The sequence below is a fragment of the Rhinatrema bivittatum genome, chromosome 11 (assembly GCF_901001135.1).
Source record: "Rhinatrema bivittatum chromosome 11, aRhiBiv1.1, whole genome shotgun sequence".
NCBI lineage: Eukaryota > Metazoa > Chordata > Amphibia > Gymnophiona > Rhinatrematidae > Rhinatrema > Rhinatrema bivittatum.
This window is the reverse complement of record NC_042625.1, coordinates 810805-824250: the sequence shown is the minus strand read 5'-3', so window position 1 is coordinate 824250 and position 13446 is coordinate 810805. Positions and strand designations below refer to the sequence as shown.

Sequence of the window (13446 nt, the reverse complement as noted above, 5' to 3'; positions counted from 1 at the left end):
CCTGGCGCAACAGAGGTTTTTTGAGGGAGGGAATAAAGCGGGGAAGTATCTAGCGCAAACGTTAAAACGTAAACAAGCTCAAGCCACTATTCTTAAAATTAAGAGCGCAGACGGTGTTATGCTGACAGATAACACTTCGATTAGGCAACGATTCCATCAATTTTATGCTCAGCTTTACAGTACAGACTCTAAGATATCTGCTGAGGCCATATCTCATTATCTATCGGACATCCCTCTACCAGAATTAACAGCTACACAAAGGCAGTTCATGGATAAGGATATTACTTTATTAGAAGTCACAGAAGCTATTAAAACTCTCAAACTGGGTAAATCACCTGGGTTGGACGGATATACGCCCAGATTTTACAAACAGTTTGCCACAGTACTGGCGCCCATTCTTCTTAATTTCTTTAATTCACTGAGGGCGGGATCCGCTTTGTCCTCCCAAGCTAACACGGCTGGGATAACTATTTTATTGAAGCCCGGTAGGGATCCCTCTCTTTGTGGCTCGTACCGGCCTTTCTCACAGGACAAGCAGGATGGTTGTCCTCACAAATGGGTGACATCGAGGATGGAGCCCACCACGGAAAACTTCTGTCAAAGTTTAAACAGAACTTTGACTGGCCCCTACTGGGCATGCCCAGCAAGGCACTGACCCTGCAGCCAGCAGGGGTCTCCCTTCAGTCTTCTTTTTTCCGCGCAGCAGTTGCCACGCGGTGAAAGGAGCTCTCTTACCATGTTCCTGACAGGAATTCGGTTTTTTTTCTTTCCGAAGAAAATTTGCCCCTCAGGGGTCTCCCTTTGACAAATTTTTGTCACCTTCGCGGAATCCGGTAAGTTTTTTGCCGTTTTTTATCGACTGCCGTCGATTTTGGCCCTTGAGGCCTGTTGGCACTTACCGATCCCGTGGCTAAATTTGGCCCTAGGCCATGGCGACGGGGTTCCGTCGTTGTCCGGATTGCACCCGGACTATGTCAATCACAGACCCCCATAGGGTCTGTGTTTTGTGTTTGGGTAGTGAGCATGATGTCCTCACTTGCACTAAATGTGCCCTAATGACACCTAAGGGTCGTAAAGCCAGGATGGAGAAGATGGGGCTCCTCTTCCATGCACCCACCCCAACACCATCGATAGCATCGACGTCATCGGAACCGGCACCGTCAAAGTTGCACCATCACCGTCAACCCTCCGGTGACCGTCCACCACCGATGACTTCTCGGCCGTCGACTCCTATCCCCTCCCCGGATGGGCGAGGAGATCGGAAGGACAAACATCGCCATCGGCGGCACAAGTCTCGGCCCGTCGAGGATCCACAGCCATCGACCTCTGCACAGGCCGAGCCACCGACAAAAAAGCCTCGGTCAGACCTGGCACCGTCCACGTCTCGTTCGCAGGCATCGAGGAAACCCTCACCCTCTCCGGGTGTGGGAGCCGTGATCCCACCGGTTACGGTGGTCCCTCCGGCTCTGCCTCAGCCTCCCTCTCCCGTCGAGCCGGGTATCGTTACCTCTGGTCTCCGGGCAGAACTGGACCGGCTGGTCCAGGAAGCCATCGAGAAAGCGATGCAAAGGTTCCAGCCTCCACCGGCACCGATTCCGGCACCGACTCCGCCACCGAGGAGGGAACCGACCACCGAGCCTTTGCTGGACGCCCTAGCACCGCTACTACGCCGCATGGACGCACTTATGACGGCACTTCCATCGGTGATTCCAGTAGCACCGACTACACCATCGTCTCCGACAGGATTCTCATCGGCAGGAGAAACACCGTTTCTGATTCCCCCGTCCGGGGTAGTCCCATCGGTGCCTTCGCATACCTCTCCACCGATCTATCCCTCGGCTCCATCGATTCCAAGACCGGCACCGATTCCATCGGCAGTCCCGAAGCCCTCGATGCCGTTCCCAGTTCCGCTTGCAGCACCGATTCCATCCAGATTTCCATCGATGCCTTTGGATCCTCAACCAGGTCCTTCAGGGCTGCAAGCCCCACATGATCCTTATGATACCTGGGGTGATGATACATCTTCTGATACAGATTTGCCTTCACCACCATCTCCTACAGAGAGTAGAAAACGATCTCCTCCTGAGGATCTCTCCTTTATTAATTTTGTAAAGGAGATGTCAGAAATTGTACCTTTTCAGCTGCAATCTGAGACTGATGACAGGCACCAAATGATGGAACTGCTCCAATTTCTGGATGCTCCAAAAATCATCGCTTCCATCCCCATTCACCAGGTATTTCTGGATCTTTTAAAGAAAAACTGGGAATCCCCTTCATCTGTGTCACCAGTTAATAAGAAAGCTGACTCCACATACCTCGTCCAGTCAGCACCAGGATTTCAGAAGCCTCAACTGGATCATCGCTCTGTTGTAGTTGAGTCCGCGCAAAAGAAGGCCAAGCGCCTAAAACCACACTCTTCCACTCCCCCTGTCAAGGACAATAAATTCCTGGATAGTGTGGGACGGAAAGTGTATCATGGGGCTATGTTGATATCTCGCATAGCTTCATATCAACTTTACATGACTCAATACAACAGAGCCATCCTTAAACAGATGCAGGACTACGCTGACACGTTACCGGACCAATACCAGCCACAGCTTCAAGCCCTTCTTCACAAAGGATTTGAGGCTGGGAAGCACGAGATTAGAACGGCCTACGATATCTTCGATGCTTCCACTAAAGTCTCAGCTACTGCCATCTCAGCCAGACGTTGGGCTTGGTTAAAGTCATCCAACCTTCGCCCAGAGGTCCAGGATCGTCTAGCCGATTTACCCTGCTTACTGGACAATCTGTTTGGAGAACAGATTCAACAAATTGTGGCAGAATTAAAGGATCACCACGAGACGTTGAAGCAACTTTCGTCTGTTCCATCTGAGGTATCCTCCAAACCACCGCCTAAGAAGGACTCTAAAAAGTCTTTCTTTCGGCCACGTCGTTACTATCCTCCGTCGGCTAGGCCTCGTCCGGCTCGATCCTCCAGCAGACCTCAGCCACGTCAGCCTAGGAAACAAAGACCTGCTGTAGCCCCACCTCCGGGGCCTGCGGCGGGCCTTTGACTTCCCGGTACGGAGCACATGCCACATCCCGCTTCCCGACATCCCTGTGGGAGGTCGTCTGTACCACTTTTTACAGCGTTGGATACAGATTACCTCAGATCAGTGGGTGCTGGCCATTATCGCACAGGGTTACCACCTCAACTTCATAACTCTTCCGGCAGACTCCCCGCCTCTTCAAGCATGGAGTCTATCCAGCCATTTGACTCAATTACAACAGGAAGTGTCCCTTCTTTTGCAATCAAATGCTATAGAACCCGTCCCTCCCTCTCAACGGGGAAAGGGATTCTACTCCCGGTACTTTCTAATACCAAAGAAGTCAGGGGGGCTACGTCCCATTTTGGACCTTCGGGCCCTCAACAAGTACCTTCAAAAAGAGAAGTTCAAGATGGTAACCCTGGGCGCGCTACTCCCTCTGCTGCAAAAGGGGGATTGGCTGTGCTCTCTCGACCTAAAAGATGCTTATACCCACATTGCGATAACACAATCCCATCGCAAGTATCTGCGGTTTCTGGTAGGCCGCGACCATTATCAATACCGAGTACTACCTTTCGGTCTGGCATCTGCTCCACGAGTCTTCACCAAATGCCTCGTAGTGGTAGCAGCATTCCTCAGGAAGGAAGGTGTCCACATCTACCCCTATCTGGACGATTGGCTAATCAGGGCCTCCACCCCTCAGATTGCTCAATCCTCCCTAAAATTGACAATCAACACACTCCTTTCCTTAGGGTTTCTTGTCAATTACGAGAAATCTTGCTTAGTCCCATCTCAAACCTTATCTTTCATTGGGGCAGACTTGGACACCTTACAGGCAAAGGCCTACCTTCCGCTTCAACGGGTCCAAACTCTCATGTCCCTAGCTCGCCAGCTCCAGTCTCAAGACACTACCACGGCTCGCCAATTCCTCATTCTCCTAGGACACATGGCATCCTCGGTTCAAGTCACTCCCATGACCCGACTAGCCATGAGAGTAACACAATGGACTCTGCGACACCAATGGACTCAAGCTTCTCAGCGTCTGTCCTCCATAGTCACAGTTACACAAGCGCTTCGCCTGTCTTTAACCTGGTGGACGACTCAAGTCAATCTCCTTCAGGGCTTACCTTTTCTCCTACCAGATCCACAAGTAATCCTAACCACCGACGCTTCCCACATCGGTTGGGGGGCCCATGTGGACGATTTCCAAACCCAAGGGTTATGGTCACCAAAGGAAGCCGAACACCAGATAAATTTTTTGGAACTTCGAGCAATCCGCTACGCGCTCAGAACGTTCAAAGATCATCTATCGAATCAGATAATCTTAATCCAGACAGACAACCAAGTGGCCATGTGGTACATAAACAAGCAGGGAGGGACAGGCTCCTTCCTTCTGTGTCAAGAAGCTGCGCAGATTTGGGCAGAAGCCCTCTCCCACTCCATGTACCTCAGAGCCACTTACCTGCCGGGAGTGGACAATGTATTGGCAGACCAGCTGAGCCGGGTCTTCCAACCGCACGAGTGGTCACTCGATCCTCTCGTAGCGACCTCTCTGTTTCACAAGTGGGGTTCTCCCCGCATAGACCTCTTTGCGTCCCCTCAGAACCACAAAGTGGACGATTACTGCTCTCTCATTCGAAGCTAGCACTCTCGGCCGAGGGATGCCTTCTCCCTCAAGTGGATGACAGGTCTGCTCTATGCATTCCCTCCACTTCCTCTTCTGTCAAGGGCTCTCGTGAAGCTTCGCCAGGACGGAGGAACCATGATCCTGATAGCACCCCACTGGCCACGCCAGGTGTGGTTTCCCATACTCCAGGATCACTCCATCCGCAGGCACATCCCTCTGGGAACGGATCCGCATCTGCTCACTCAGAACGACGGATGCCTCCTCCATCCCAACCTCCAAGCCTTGTCCCTGACGGCATGGATGTTGAAAGGTTAGTCCTTCAGCCTTTTAACCTTTCGGATTCGGTTTCTCGTGTCCTGATAGCTTCACGAAAGCCCTCCACCAGAAGATCCTATTCGTATAAATGGAAAAGGTACACATCATGGTGCACTTCTCAGTCCCTTGATCCCCTTTCCTGTCCAATCTCTAAGTTCTTGGACTATTTATGGCATCTATCGGAATCAGGTCTTAAAACCTCTTCCATTAGGATGCATGTCAGTGCGGTAGCCGCTTTCCATAAAGGTATAGAGGGTGTCCCTATTTCAGTACAACCCCTGGTAACACGCTTTCTTAAAGGCTTGCTCCATCTGAAGCCACCTTTACGTCCTCCGGCCCCATCTTGGGACCTTAATCTGGTTCTTGGTCGCCTTATGAAACCACCTTTCGAACCTCTGCACTCCTGTGACCTAAAATATCTCACATGGAAAGTGTTATTCCTTTTGGCTATCACTTCAGCTCGCAGAGTTAGTGAATTACAGGCCCTAGTTACCTATCCGCCTTACACTAAACTCCTGCAGGACCGGGCGGTACTCCGCACTCACCCTAAATTCTTACCTAAGGTAGTTTCAGAGTTTCATATTAATCAATCCATCATACTACCTATCTTTTTTCCCAGGCCCCACTCCAACTCCGGGGAACAGACTCTGCATACCCTTGACTGTAAACGAGCTCTAGCTTTTTATCTAGACCGTACAGTTACTCACAGGAAGAGCACTCAATTATTTGCCTCTTTCCATCCTAACAAGTTAGGACAACCTGTGGGTAAGCAGGCTCTTTCCTCCTGGTTGGCGGACTGCATTTCTTTTTGCTATCAGCAAGCAGGCATTCCTTTTCAAGACCGTGTAAAAGCACACTCTGTGAGGGCCATGGCGACTTCAGTAGCACACCTTCGATCGGTGCCGCTTCCTGACATCTGTAAAGCTGCAACCTGGAGTTCTCTCCATACCTTTGCAGCCCACTATTGTTTGGACAAAGCTGGAAGACAGGACTCCATCTTCAGCCAATCTGTCTTGTGTAACCTTTTTCCAACATGATGTACCAACACCCTTCCACCTTCCCGGTAGGGTGCGGATGCCCTTACCAAATTCCACCCCAGTTGTTGTGCCTGTTGCACGTCGTTGGGTGCATTTGGTGCAAGTCAGGACATCCTCAGCTCGGTACTCACCCATTTGTGAGGACAACCATCCTGCTTGTCCTGTGAGAAAGCAAATGTTGCTTACCTGATGTAACAGGTGTTCTCACAGGACAGCAGGATGTTAGTCCTCACGAAACCCGCCCGCCACCCCACGGTGTTGGGTTTGTTTTGTTTTTACTTTTTAGGCACTGCCTGTAGCTTTGAAAATCAGACTGAAGGGAGACCCCTGCTGGCTGCAGGGTCAGTGCCTTGCTGGGCATGCCCAGTAGGGGCCAGTCAAAGTTCTGTTTAAACTTTGACAGAAGTTTTCCGTGGTGGGCTCCATCCTCGATGTCACCCATTTGTGAGGACTAACATCCTGCTGTCCTGTGAGAACACCTGTTACATCAGGTAAGCAACATTTGCTATATCTCTGTTAAACATTGATGTAAAAATTCTGGCGAAGATACTGGCCAACCGGTTAAATTGTTATATTTCGCAGCTTGTCCATACAGATCAGTCGGGGTTTATTCCTGGGAGGACAACTCCGGACAACGTTCACAAGATTTTTGACAGTATTTGGTTTGCGAAAAGGTATCAAATCCCAACCATAGCCTTGTCCATAGATGCCGAAAAGGCGTTCGATATGGTTCACTGGCCATATCTGTTCTGTACTTTGGAGAGTATGGGATTTGGTGCCCCTTTTTTGCAATGGTTAAGGCAATTATATAATGCCCCTCAGGTTTGCTTAAAGATCAATGGCGGTTACTCTCCAAATTTTACAGTTGGACGAGGTACCAGACAGGGTTGTCCACTATCCCCATTACTTTTCGCATTGTTCTTAGAGCAGGAGGCTATTAAGAGGTTAACGATGGGACGGATCTCGTCTAAACTCTCCCTCTATGCAGACAACATCCTGCTCACACTCACTAGACCCGAACTATCACTCACTCATTTGATTTCAGAGATGGATGCATTTAGCAGAGTTTCGGGTTTTAGGGTTAACTGGGAGAAATCAGAGATTTTGAACATTAACCTCGCCTCCCATACCGTTTCCCACCTAAAGGGACAATTCCCATTCCGATGGGCATCGTCTCATATTAAGTACTTAGGAGTGCAACTCAGTGCGTCACATGATCTCTTTACTCTCAATTATGTACCTTTATGGAAAAAATTGGTTAGAGAGATGGAAGAATGGAGCAGATATCACATCTCATGGATAGGACGGATGGCGGTATTCAAAATGTCATTATTACCAAAATTATTGTACCTCTTTCAAACGCTTCCCATACAAGTTCCAGCGTCCCAACTTCAAATCTGGCAACGGAAATGTATGAATTTCATCTGGGCGGAGGCCGAGGGTAGCCCGGAGCGTGCTCTTTCAGACTAAGGCGCTGGGCGGGCTTGGTGTTCCGGATATTTCCCGTTATTACTGGGCTGCTCACTTTAAAAAAGTGGTAGATTGGCATAAAGGGAAAAATCCCAAACAGTGGATACAAATTAATCAGGAACTTTTTGGGGGCACCCCATTAAGGAACCTCATTTGGCAACCAAGGAGGACTTGGATTGTGGATCCAGGAACCGCACTATCTTCCTCCATTTTAGATACCTTATCGTTATGGTATCAGCAGGGAGAAAGACTCTTGGGATGGAGAGAATACCATGTTAGCACTAGTCTTTATGACAATAAAGAGTTTAGACCTGGACAAGAAAATCCGGCCTTCCAAATTTGGAGGAGACGGGGAATTTTGGAATGGGATCATATATGGGGTTCAAAAGGGATTAAATCCTTTGCTGATTTGCAGCGTCAGTATAATTTACCCGATTCAGCTTATTTCCCATATATGCAGCTAGCTCATTTTGCTAGAACCACCCAGATCTGCCCGCATTTGACACTTGGTCAATCCTCTTTTGAAAAATTGTGTAAGAAAGCTGACACTTCTAGTCAGCTGTTGTCGGGAATTTATCAATTATTGGCAAGGGCGGATGGAACAAAATCAAACTTTCAACTTGCATGGGAACGAGACTTGGGGATGGTTATCCCTAATCAGCAGTGGAAGACGATATTCCAAGGACTTGGGAAAGGTTATATAGCTGCATCCATGATCGAAAATGCCTATAAGGTTATGTATCGATGGTATATGTATCCGCAGCGGTTACACAAATTTATGCCCCGGGTCTCTGAGCACTGCTGGAGGAAGTGCAGGAAGGTGGGCACTTTTATCCGTATGTGGTGGGATTGCCCTGTTTTACAGGCACTATGGTCGGCTATAGACAATGGATGGGAGACATGATGCCTGGCCTACCAGTTTTTGGACCGGCTCAGGCATTACTTGGGCTCAAGTTTGTGGGATTGTCGGATGATTTTAATAGGTTGGCTCATTATGTTAGACTGGCCACCCGTTTGGAAATTGCAAGGACCTGGAAGGATGCCAGAGTACCATCAAAAGCAGTCATTCAACAGCAAGTGGAAAAAATATATTTATTGTCTAAAATAACAGCTTTTCGGCATAAAAGTATGCATAAATTTGACAAAACTTGGCAGGCATATTCCAGTTGGAAATCCGCCCAATCCACTGGTTCTCCCTGACGAGCTTTGCGGCCCTAAACATAGAATACTTCCATTGCCTTTCAGGGGAGGGACCAGGCGGTTGTTAGTGGTATTCACACATTACAACAATTCATTATTTGGTTTCACCTATGGAGAAGGGGGGGGGGGGCAGGGGAGAAAAACACAGTTGTATTTTCATGATATATAATGTTTTATTATGGTTTTAATCCTCTGGGTACGGTATATCTTCTCATCATGTTGTGATATGTATGCTGATTTCTGTTATGAAAGTATACCTGTTATCATGTTTGCTGGTTTGTGAATATGACACTGTTATAAGTATAATAAACCTTTAAATGATAAAAAAAAGATTATATCAAGTGTTCTTCCTCGATCTAATTCTTTAGTTATCCATTCAAAAAAATCAATCAGATTTGTCTGATAAGAATCTATGCTGCCTCCGGTCCAGCAACCCTCCTGATCGTAGATAGTTCATTATCCTTTTTTTCAGCAGAGTCTCCATTAATTTTCCCACCACCAAGATGAGGCTAACCAGCCTATAGTTTGCAGCCTCCTCTTTGCTACCACTCTTGTGAAGTGGGGCAACCATTGCTCTTCTCAAATCACTTGGCACCACTCCTATTTCCAGGGATCTTCTTGAACAGGTCATTCAGCGGACCTGCCAGCTCATCTCTAAGCTCCTTCAGTATCCTGGAATGAACACTGAATTGAAATATTTGTTTAATATTTCCGCCATTTCTTCATGTCTCTCCACACAGTGCTCCTTGTCACCTTTCAATTTCACTATACCACTTCGGGCCTCCCTTCTTTCTCTGCTATATCTGAAAAATGTTTTGTCTCCTCACTTTACCTCTTTGGCAATCCTTTGCCAAAGAGGTAAAGTGACCTAATGGTGCATTCAAAGATTTGATACAGGAACCAGACCTCTTAATAAATACTTTTGTTTTTGATGAAGAATACTTTGCTATGCTCTGGTTTTTTATGATCTGTGTGTGTGTTATTTTTGTTATATGATTTATGTTTTTATTTTATTTTGTATGTATGATTGTAACCTGCCCCAAACTTTGGAGGGAGCAGACTATAAGCAATTTTAAATAAATAAACATATACTATTTACTAATGTACCCTGCCAAGTTCTGTCATTGCTTACCTACATTACAGGCTGCAATTGTGAAGGTTGTTTTCACCCTTTGGCAATGACCTGGTATATCACAAGGTGATGCTTTAGTTCTTGGAGGAGTGTAGGGAGACAAACAGGAGATTCAGCACAGTTTAGACACCCCAAGTGTTTAGGCTACAGCAAAAGCTCGGTTTCTAAAGAGATTTTCTGTGTCAGGGGCTTTCACAATGGCTGGTAGAGTCCAGATATGAGCTTAAGCAGGTTACAGGAAGAAATGTAGAGTAAATAGGAGTTAGAAAAAAACTGACTTGTTTTAGTGTTGCATCCTCCTTTGTCTTTGTCCAGATTGCAAGCATTGTTCAGGCCAACATGCAGATGACTGAGGAGCTGAACCAGTACCGGACATCGGATGACCTAGAGAAGAAAGTGAATAAAATGGTATCTTTCCCTTCTCTCATTCTTTCAGCTTTGCTTTTGTGCTTCAGAGGAATATTGAAATCCTAATGTCAGATGAACAGCATTACTGGGCGATTCTTTCAGTGGTCAGACTGGGTGGACCAGTATGACCATTGGACATTTATAATCACAGCAAAATGCAAGATTTATTTATTTTATTTATTATTTTTATATACCGACATTCGATCTCAATCAAGATATCACACCGGTTTACATTCAGGTACTGTAGGTATTTCTCTATCCCCAGAGGGCTTACAATCTAACAGGCCGATACAGTAAGGAGCGGTAGGAAGAGCTGCGTTGGTGCCGGGCGCACCCGCGTTTGCCACACGCACAGTCCTGCTCACCTACCGCTCGATACTGTATTTAAATAGCTTACAAATGCAAGCCGCGTCCAAGAAGCGTCTGTGACGTGTTAGGCCCGCGCAACCCATTTTACTGTATAGGCGCTTAATACAGGGTCTATACAGTATCCTGGGTGCGCTGGTACCTGTCATTTCAAATGACATTTGAAATGACAGGTACCAGGAAGTGGATCCCAACTTTAACCCATGAAAACTTACTTTTTGTTGCTTTCAGCCCCTTCCCTTCTCTGCCGTCCTCCGGAGGGGGCAGCCGGCGGCGAAAGCAGCTTGCAGCGGTCCCCCCCACGCAGGTCTCGGTTTTCCTGGCTCAGCCCTCATCTGAAGATTGTGAAGTCAGGTAAGAGCCCACTGTTTTGTGCCCTCTCCAGTCACGGCGTGAGCGAAGCGTACTTTCATTGGCTTGAGTGCCCGTCAATTTGAGCGCTCCAGCCAATGAAAGCACATGGACGGGCGGGCGTGACATCACCCGCCTGTCCATGTGCTTCATTGGCTTGAGCGCCCAAATTGACGGGCGCTCAAGCCAATGAAAGTACGCTTCGCTTCGCTCCGCTCGCGCCATGACTGGAGAGGGCACAGAACAGTGGGCTCTTACCTGACTTCACAATCTTCAGATGAGGGCTGAGGCAGGAGAACCGGGACCTGCGCGGGGGGGACCGCTGCAGGCTGCTTTCGCCGCCGGCTGCCCCCTCCGGAGGACGGCAGAGAAGGGAAGGGGCTGAAAGCAACAAAAAGTAAGTTGGTAACATGTCAAGTCGCTTTGGGAGGAGGGGATTTTAGGTTTTTAGGTTTCCTTTTGGGGGAAAGTTTGCAGTCTACCCTTACCCCTGCCTCTAACGCAGGGGTACGGGTAGGCGGTAAATTAGCAGGTTAAACACGTGGCAAAACGGCAGGGTAAAAAAGCGATAGTCAGGGGCGCGCGTTACTGTATGGAAGGGAATAGCTAATTTGTTTGTTTACATGTAATATACATGCCGCGGGCGGAAGGGGTTACCCGGTGATTTAAAGAGGCGGTAAGAGTAGGTTAAAGGGGATAGTGTATCGCGGGTTGGACTAACGCGGCCGAAAAGTGAGTAGAAAGCGGGTTAACTGCGGCTGCACTTTACTGTATTGACCTGTAAGTTTGTACCTGAGGCAATGGAGGGTAAAGTGACTTGCCCAAGGTCATAAGGAGCGACAGCAGGACTTGAACCCTGGTCTCCTGGGTCATAGTCCACTGCTCTAACCACTAGGCTATTCCTCCTCCCCCTAAGATGTCTGAAGGTTGCAGTGAATGTACTTACCAGCGTGGAAACAGCAGTGTGTTATGTGCATTTTAAAAAGCACTAATGGGGTTTTTGGAGATCATGAGGTAAACTTTGCATAATTGGCACATTCATTTCCGTAGAAGGGTATTACGTGGCAGCAGCTGTTGCTGTTTTTTTACTTTAGCATATGATCTATACATATATACGGAATTAATAATAGCTTTGTTTTTTATACCAATATTTTCCCATTTATAAATTACTTTAATGATCTGTGATTTACATAGGTGGAGCAAATGGAGTGGCAGCACCGGGAGCTTCTTCAGGTGCAGGTTGCAGCTCTACGTAAGGAATTTGCCCAAAAGGATGGATGTTTAGTCAATGGTAAATCCAGTCGTTCAGCAAACTCAGCCTTAGAAGGCCAAGGGCTTGCTACAACCACATCAACACACAACCTGCTGGCTAACACCACTACATCCACTGAGCAAAGCAACAACATGCATCTTGCACTGTCCAGCAGACTGGTAACAACACAGAACATTACACCGACACAGGTGGGCGTTGGTGCCAGCGAAGTCATTTCCTTTCTTGAGCCTTCAAAAACCTCTTCCGATGCTGGGCTGGAGACATTGGAAATTGTTGCAGTGCACCTGGACACAGAGCAACCTATATCCAGTTTAGAAACAAATTCCTCACCCACATCCATGCCTTTCTTCCCTGTGTCAGAAATAAATAAGCATCAGGAAGCACCGTCGCCGCCAGTAGTGCCTTCCTTGGGAGAGAAACGGATAGCAGAGCATGCTCTGGTCAGGGAAACCCAACTGAAGTTGCAAAGAACAGTTTAATCATGTTAAAGAGAAAAAACAAAAGCAAATTAATTTGCATTGGACAAGGATTTTTCTTCATTTACTTTAAACATAGTGGTTAGATCTGTACAGATCCATATTCAGTAAGCCAGTGAGTCAACAAGTTATCCAGCTAAAATTAACCAGATAACTTGTTCTGCATTTTCAGCAGGTTAAACAGCCCGCTGAATATACTCTTCTAAAGTTATCCGGCTACATGTAGCCGAAAAACTTAAAAATATAACTGATTAGATTAATTTACCTTGTGTGGCCGGATAACACTCTACTTAACCAGATATCTTCAAAGATATTCGGCTAAAATTGCACAGTAAAAAAAAAAAAAAAAAAGAAAAGAACTTTGCGGGCCAGCAGCCCAGTTACAGCCCCCCTCTCCAGTAGGTGTACATTGGCCCTGCTGGGCTGAGCTACCCAAAACCTGTTGAAAGACTACTTTTTCGGAGGAAGGTTGGGGAGGATGGCAGATCACCCCCACCCCCTCCTTTTCCATTTTGTTTTGTTCTAATAAATGCTTCCCTGCTGTCCCCTCTCCGCACCCACAATTGTACCGCCCTGTTGTCCCTCTGACCACAAGAAACCCTGCTGAGAACGAGGTAATTTCTTCCCTCCTCCTGGCACTTCCAGCACTGTTCTGAAATGATAAGCTTATGCTTCCAGAGCTTGTCATATCAGAACAAGAGCAGATAAAAGGTTACCTCACTACCAGCAGGGTTTCATGTGGTCCGGAGGATGGGGGTACAT

The 13446-nt window shown here is 47.5% G+C and overlaps 1 protein-coding gene across 4 annotated transcripts in view; it reads left to right on the top strand.

Moving 5' to 3' along the window:
- The window catches only part of LOC115100900, a 182321-nt gene extending 169246 nt beyond the window's left edge, over positions 1–13075 (top strand). For 3 of the 4 annotated variants that reach the window (XM_029619966.1, XM_029619963.1, XM_029619965.1), the window contains 2 exons: positions 10126–10218; positions 12130–13075. In XM_029619966.1, coding sequence (XP_029475826.1) covers positions 10126–10218; positions 12130–12687 — 651 coding nt within the window. In that variant the 3' untranslated portion in view covers positions 12688–13075. The remainder of the gene's footprint in view (positions 1–10125; positions 10219–12129) is intronic. The other variant, XM_029619964.1, reaches the window with a different exon arrangement.
- Positions 13076–13446: the final 371 nt, after the last annotated feature.